This window comes from Hakea prostrata, chromosome 5, assembly GCF_041222555.1.
Source record: "Hakea prostrata isolate BN-2017 chromosome 5, UWA_Hpros_2, whole genome shotgun sequence".
NCBI lineage: Eukaryota > Viridiplantae > Streptophyta > Magnoliopsida > Proteales > Proteaceae > Hakea > Hakea prostrata.
This window is the reverse complement of record NC_142604.1, coordinates 44,802,708-44,811,077: the sequence shown is the minus strand read 5'-3', so window position 1 is coordinate 44,811,077 and position 8,370 is coordinate 44,802,708. Positions and strand designations below refer to the sequence as shown.

Genomic DNA, 8,370 nt, shown 5'->3' with positions numbered 1-8,370 from the left:
GTTTTGGTTTCTAGCATCTCTTATGCCTGCTATATGTATAGCTAAGCATCTATTAAGAGAATGCAGAATGTGATGTATAACAGTGAGTCAAGACTCATATGTCGTTGACATAATATTGTTGGCTAATTGATCTCGAATGAAGTCATGACATATGACTGTGTAAGGTCAAAAGAAAAAGGATTGCAGATCCACTGTCCAAAAGTTGAATTGAGATCAAGTTAAACAAACATCAAGAGGAATGGGATTCAAGCCTATGATGAATAGGTTGATTACAATGGAAACCTAACATGGTTGACTGGAGATCCCAAGATCTAGGTTCAATAGGACAACTAAATTGTAATGACCGAGTGAGATCACTGTGGGGGTTCATCCTCTACCCATTCCTAAGATGAAAACAGTGATACCCGTAAGGAATAGGTTAAGCTTATGCTTTTAATGATTCTTACGCATTGGACAAACGTTGGATCCGAGCGGAGTAATGCGGGTTACTCTTAAGTAAGAAATCACCTATGTGAGAGAGAAGAGGGGCCGCTTCAAAGGAGAATTGTGAGGGCTCAATTCTCTAGAAACTCTCGCAGAACCAGGACGATGTCCACAACCAAAATGGACATAACCATGAGAACTGTAATTGTGTCAGGGGAATGTCTGTGTGGAATATATCATCATTTACACAAATGGCAGAACAGTTCAAGGACATCGCGTTTACTGATCAGCTAGTAAAGTAAATATACTTTCACAAGGGAATGTTCAAAGGCAAAACCTACCTATCCTATGCAGGCTTTCACCGTAGAATTCTATCACCTTGTCGGTCGTTCTTTATTTTGTTTTTCGTCGTCATTTTCATTCATGTGGGGGATTGTTGGAATATGCTCTTTGAGCATTGATGAATGTGAATGAAAATCATTCATATGGAGAGTTTGTGGAAATAAATGAATTTGTGGAAATAAGTGCATGGAATACAAATGGATTATTTTGGTGATTCATTGCACTAAGAGAGGTCATGAATGAAGGGTTATGGGAATACCTGTGGACTATTGAGTGTTTTATCTCCCAAAGAGAATTCATGAATGGAGGTTATGAGACATTTTATTTCCTAACAACAAACTTCTCATTTCCCTATTGTGATTAATGGAGGGTTTTGGGATTCTTGATTTCCCAAGAAAACTTCTCGTTTTTAGCTTGGTTATTAATAAAGCTTTCATTTCCATAACTTAATTCATTAAGTTTGGGGAATAATGACTTTGGCTTTTCATCTTTCAAGCTAGTTAAAGAGACATTGATCTCATCTATAAATAGGGATCCCTCCTTGGTGAAGATGGTTGTTGTGTTGTGTTTTCTTTTATGATTTAAGAAGAATGCTAAGTGTGTTTTAAGGGTCTTCTTAAAAACGATTTGTGAGTGTTGTCAATGGTTTGAGTTTGGCTTTGAGTTTGGTTTCGTGTTTGAATCTTGTGGTGATAGAAGGAAGGCACATGTCAAGTTCGTAGTTGGGATATACTTTGTGCTAAGTACATCGTTGTTCGTCGTTGTATCCTGGGAGACAGACGTCCGTTGAATCCTCAAGCACACTGTGGAGGGGACGAATCTGTTTTAAGGAAAGCGTCTGACGCGCCTCGACGGTTTTCCTTTACTCTTCTTTTTCGGTTCAAATTTTGTCTTTCCAGATCTTCTCTTAATTCTTTGATTCCCCTTATTATATTATCAATTTTGGCTAACAATAGGAAGAAGACAAAAGCAAGTTACATTGGATTTCTTGGACTCGGATGTGTAGATCAAAGGAGAAAGGGGGCCTTGGCTTTCGTGATCCTATTCTCCATAACAGAGCCTCATTGTCCAAAGTAGCATGGAGGTTATTCACAAATCAAGAGTCTCTTTGGGGAAAGTTCATTAAGGCTATATATTTTCCTACAACGGATTTTTTGCAAGCTAGGAAAGGAAACAAGCCTTCGTGGGCGTGGCAAAGTCTTCTAAAAGGGAGGGAGTGTCTTGAATTGGGGCTTATTTGGTCGATTGGAGATGGCTCTAATATTGACATATGGAAATCTAGATGGATTCCTGGTTTACCTGGATTTAAAATTCAGTCTCAAAAGCCTATTGGAGTTGAGGTATCTAAGGTCTTAGAACTGATAAATAATGGAGAACCTACTTGGAATCATGGCCTCCTTAATCAGTTATTTTCTTCAAGAGAAGTGCAGGCCATTTTGAATATCAAATTAAGAAGATTCCTTTCTAGGGATAAACTGATATGGGGTGGGTCAAAGAATGGTCAGTTTTCTGTTAAAAGTTCCTATCATCTTTTGTCCAATCAACGAGATAACCAAATGAGTCTTGAAGCATCATCATCCAGACAACATTATTGGATACAAATTCAGTCTCACGGTTGGAGGACTATATGGAAAAGCAAATGCATACCAAAGGTTAAAGCGTTTGTTTGGAAAGCAGCAAATCAAGGTATCCCTACTGCAGATAATCTTTTGCGGCGACAAATCAAGGTGGACCCCGGTGTAAAAGATGTGGGTGTGATTGTGAAACAACTGATCACATGCTCTTTGATTGCCCATATGCGAGAGCTATTTGGTTTGGATGTAATTTGGATGCAGTTGTTAGAGGTAATCATCTAGCAAATTTACCAGCTCTCCTAAACGGGTGGCGATTACTTACTCTACCTAACAACTCGGTAAAGGAGGATTTGTTGGGGTTGGCTTTTATGGTTTGTTGGTCTATCTGGCTAGCTCGCAATGAATTGATTTTCAGGGGTAATAATTTGGACCTAGGTATTGTTGTGGATAAAGCTCTGAAGGCTCATGCAGAGTTTACTAATGCTCAAACCAAGAAGTCTCCAGTGCCATCTACAACTAGATTGAGATGTCAGTATTGGACTCCCCCTCCTATGGGTCAGCTGAAATTGAACTGTGATTTTTCTTGGCTTTCCAACGAATCTCGTGGGGGATGTGGTTGCATTGTTCGTGATTCTAGTGGTGCTCCTATTCTGGCTCTATCAGTTCCATGTCAGTCTCAATCCGTTTTGGTGGGCGAGGCTATTGCTGTCTTAGAAGGTTTGTTAGCTGTGATGGCAGGCGGTTTTAGAGAGGTGCTTGTTGAGACAGATAATATATCTCTTGCCCGCATGATTAATCAGGAAATCCCCCCGTTTCTTGAAGTGGGCCCACTCATTGAAGACATTAAATATATTTGCTCTCTTTGGGTGGATTTGGTGGTTAGGTTTATTTCTAGGGAGGCTAATTCAGTTGCTCATTCCCTAGCAAGGATGGTCGTGTCTTTGGCAAACAAGACGTTTTGGCCTATTTCCTCTCCCTGGCTCCTTGGTCTTTGTAATCAGGTTGCCTAGGTGGCGGTTTGCCCCTTTGTTTAATGAAAATTTCTCTTACCCAAAAAAAAAAAAACACTTCTATTTTTTTCTTTTGTTTTGGTTCTTGTAAGTCCTAATTTTTTTTTTCTTTTTGTTTTTTTCTTAAACTGAGCTTGATCAACTGACAAATTCGTAGTTTCAGTTCTCTTTCTGTCATTCTAATATGATACAAATAAAGCATAAGAGGAGACTCTAGAAGCGTTAATTTCCCAAGATCATGAGGTGAGTTTTTCTAATGCTTTTTTTTTTTTTTTTTTTTGGTTTTATGCAATAATAGAGCTCAATCAACTGGTTTTGAGTTTTGTGTTTCTACCTTCTTTTTTATTTTCAATCAGCATGATAAAGCTTTCTCCTAGATGATTAAAATCTTGCATTTTATACAGATCTCTATGATAGCTTGTGAATGGTTGCCATCATTGATACCAACATCCTTCATGCAAGATAGCTTTAGTAGGTAAATCTTCGTTCTCTAACTACGGACAAAATGCTTGGCCTTTTCTTGAAATTTTTACCTAAACATCTGTAGATTGCATTCAATAAATTTAGGTAACATAATTCTAATTAAAAACACGTCTATCAATTTTATTTTTATTTTTTATTTGTCTTGACAATTCTTGAATTTGTGTATTTTTAAAGGTGAGAAATGTCATTTATTGTAAGATATTAGAAAAAAACATGCCTTTCCCCACTTATCTCTCTGTATTACAAAACTATATAATTTTTTAATTACCAAATATATTTTTCTTTCCGTAATTTACAGCTGGTTCCTCACTCAAATTCTTTATTAAATTTTTGTGTGAAAAGAAAAGATTAATCCATGTTTTGGTGTACTCAATTTAGTCGATAATATACTGGTACAAATTTGGGCATATATGGCACTTTGATCCATTATTGTGCATTTTAAGCGAAATATGGGTCGAATCAGCATTATTGGATCATAAGAAAGGGTTTACCCTGCAAGCGCTTCTAGAATAGGCACAAACTACAAGAATTGGGATTTTTGACCCTTTTTTTCTTTTTCTTGATAGTCATAAAAAAACTACCAATAAACATATTTATTGATAATTTTAGAGAATGACGAGAATACATAATGTTAATTTTTTGTTATATGAGAAAATCATTTATTTAGCAAGCAAGAAAGTTTTTTTGAAATACTTCTCAGCAAATATTGGAAAATACTTTATATGTTATGATGTTCTTAAAAACACATTGGGCAAAATATCCTTTTGGTGGGCAAGAATGTTAATATCTTGCAATGTTTTCTAGAAAAGTGCTGAAAAAATATGCATTTTTAAGCAAGAACTTTGTGGCAAAAGGGATTTATTTATCATATTTTCTTTAAAAAAATGAAGAACAAAGTTATCCTATTCTTTGGATATTTTCTTAAGCTTAGCTTTTTCTCTTTTTTTTTTTTATGGTTGCTTAGGATCCACTGATTATATGTATTTGCACTAATGCTACAATTTCTGATCATGCACACAGTCCCTTAAGCATCTTAAGTAGGTATACGTAGATGGCAATCTTGAATACCTAGAGATGGAAGTCTTAATGAACTTGGCATTTTTTAATAGAGGGGTTAGACCATTTTTGGTTTTTTCTCTTTTTTTTTTTTCTTTCTTTTTCTTTCATACGTCTCTCTTTGTTATTGTAAGCGCTCTTTGAAATACCATAACGGATCTATTATGGTTTGAATTTGATTTTTGAATTCAAGTTTTTAAATTTGAATTCAAATTTGAATATTGCGAGCAAATCTTGTACAACAGCCATGTTTATTTATAAATACATAGAACTTACCCATCAAGGTAAGTAACTTACTTATCAAAATTAGAGTTTTTCTTTGCATTTTTTTCATGGTATTAGAGCTAAGGTTTTGAGATTTTTTTTTGATTTTTTTTTGATTTTTCTTCCCTTTCAAACTTTTCAATGGCAGTAGTTTTCTTGTGGAAACCATAATGGCGTCGTATGAACAAAGCTAGACAATTTACTTGAGATACCAATTATGGTTTCCACGGGCATCCACAACTTTAGCATCATCAACAGTAGGCATGCCTCCCCACAGCAACAGATCCAACCAGCTGCAATATAGCCTCAGATCATTTTAAATCAAGGTTATCCATGTCAGCCGCAGTCTGGGCCCAATTCTCAAGTTCTGCATAGTAATCAATCACAAAACCAGTATGAGCCACCTAGTTTAATTCTTTTTCTTGTTTTTGCAATTTTAATTCTTCTTCTAGTTTAAGTTGTACAATACTGTGACAACTACAACCACAACAAAGCACAACTGGTTTGTGCAATAGACTCTGTAGCAGCCACAACCATAACAAATAATACAACCACAACCACTATATACTCTGCAGCCACAACCACAATAGACAATGCAACCACAACCACAACCGATTATGCAACCACAACCACAAGCGATTATGCAACCACAACAATAACAGACTCTGCAGCCACAACCACAACCGATTTTGCAGCCAAAACCACAGCACCATTGGCTACAACAACAACAACAACAACCGCAATCTTCTCTGCAACAACAACACTACTAACAACAACGTGGACTATCATTTTGTCCGAGACTTGGTTCAGAACAATACCATAAAGTGCACTTTGTTCGGTCAGATGATCAAATTGCAGATGTGTTTACTAAGGGCTTAACATCACAAGCTTTCTTCAAGCATAGAGACAAACTGTTGCACTTGCCAATGCAGAGTTTGAGGGGGGATGAAAAACCATAACGGATCTACTATGGTTTGGATTTGATTTTTTGAATTCAAGTTTTTAAATTTGAATTCAAATTTGAATATTGTAAACGAATCTTGTACAACAGCCATGTTTATTTATAAATACATAAAACTTACCCATCAAAGTAAGTAACCTACTAGAGTTTTTCTTTGCATTCTTTCACTCTTATTATGGGAGTCTTAATGAACTTGGTAATTTGGTTTTTGCACAATTGCATTCTTATAGAGGGATTTTTGCCCGTCTATATCACGGGCAAGAAATCCCATATTTAAAGACGTCCACATATCCACCGGTCCAATTGTTTTTTGTTGGTTTTAGTTGCTCTATTGGATATTTTCCTCACAAGGTGTACTTTCCAACTGAAACTTAATAGATCAATCTTTGGATCGATTAACTTGGTTCAATTAAGTTGGCATTGATTGGGTATTACTGATTTATTTACATTTTTTCTTTTTAATATTCTTTATTGATTTAATGTAAATGGACCAACCTGTGACATCTGGTTAGGTGTCCTAATAATTAGACCCTTAGGTCAATGCAGTTTGATACTGGTTCAAAGTAGGGGGTAATTAAACAGATTGGATTTGGATCAGATAGTGATAATACCATATCATATTATATTAGACGGATTTGGATAATATCCTATTGGTTTTCGGACGGATTTGGATAATATTTGAATAGTTATTTTTGTAAAATAGATTCTTCTAAATGTGGATGAATACAAGATTGAATACAGGTTTTCGACTACCTGGTGACATCTTTTCCATTGTATTTGTGAGGATTAGGTTTGAATATTAATTTAGAAACTATTGAAAAATGCCATGTCAGTATTGCCACATCAGTCTCCATTAGTTTTGATGATGACAAACAAGAATTATTAATAATGGCTATTTTGAGTTGTGCATATATAGTTCAATATGAGAGCAAGTTGATTAAATCTAACTCAACGTCAGATGCTCAAGCCCAAGTCAAGGCCAAGACGAAACCAAGATGGACATGAAGTCTAAGTTAAGATGAGGATGAAGAGTGAAATATAAGAAAATTCAAAAACATTAATTCAAGCTCAAGCAAAAAGACTTAAGAAAATTAGAACCTAGGACACTTCTATGTATATTTATGTGTAATTGCACTCAAAACCATGTGCATCATGTCATTAGATTGACTTAGGACATGTTAAGGAGTATGTATGAGGACATATGATTAGTTAGAAGACCTTAAAAACCCTTAAAGTCCCTTAAAAGTCCTATTCTTTGCCTATGGGCTACAGATGAAATTTTAGAAAGAGATCCGTTTGGTCACAAAAGCTTACATGGATTTTCCGTTTGGATAAATATCCTCAATGGCTAAATTTTTAGACGAGTGTCTGTCTGAATCAGATGACGATTTTTCTAGACTGAAATTTCACATAAAGTTTCTATCCGTTGGGGTTGGGCTAAGGCACTTGAAAGACATGCCCAATACACACCATTTGAGAGAAACAACTTTGCCAATTGATCAAATACTCTCTAATTACTCTTAAGCTCTCAAATTACAAAAGATCAATTGTGTTTTGCCTCTCACCCTTACTCCACCCTTGAAGAATATACCAAAGCGTTTAAGCTAGTTTGTGGAAGCTAAACTTGAGGTGATTGAATGTTTTTGTTGGAAGGTCTTTGGTGGTGCATATCATATCATTTGGATATACAACTCTTATTGCATCAAACTCATACAAGAGGTAAAATGTTACACCCATTGTTATGTAATATCATTTCATCTCTTGTATCTTGTTGTTTTCAATTATAAGTCTAGATATAATAAAATTGGTTCAAGGTGCTCTTGCTCGTAAACAAAGATTGTTGAGGATGTTCTTGTTCTTGAACAAAGATTGTAGAGGAGGGTGTTCTTGCCCGTGAACAAAGATTGTAAAATGTTGCTTTTGCCCCATAGAAAAGGTTGTAAGGGTTTGATTTTCTACTCACCATATTGAAAGAGAATCACTAGTGGCTCTCTTGAGGCTAAGAGAGGAGTGGACACAAACTTGAATAGTCGAACCACTATAAAATCCTAGTGTTGTGGATTATGTGTTTGCAAATTAGTTTAAGTTCAATTTATTCAATTATATTTAAATTTTCATACTTAATCTTGTATTTGCAATTAAACCAAAAATTGGATAAATTCACTACTTGTTCACCCCCCTCTAGGTTGCTTTAAGAGTAATTTTCCTTTCTTCTACTCATTTTAGTGTTTGATTTTCTTAAATTTCTTCACTATTG

At 35.5% G+C, this 8,370-nt stretch overlaps 1 protein-coding gene across 1 annotated transcript; it reads left to right on the top strand.

Annotated features, from left to right (window-relative positions):
* Positions 1-2,542: 2,542 nt before the first annotated feature.
* LOC149016077 (uncharacterized) lies at positions 2,543-3,349 on the top strand. Its single transcript, XM_089156668.1, has one exon. The coding sequence runs from the start codon at positions 2,543-2,545 to the stop codon at positions 3,347-3,349; it is 807 nt and encodes a 268-aa protein (XP_089012794.1).
* Positions 3,350-8,370: the final 5,021 nt, after the last annotated feature.

Bases quoted from the DNA above. Each gene is read 5' to 3' on its own strand.
- LOC149016077 (XM_089156668.1), top strand. From the start codon at position 2,543: ATGCTCTTTGATTGCCCATATGCGAGAGCTATTTGGTTTGGATGTAAT.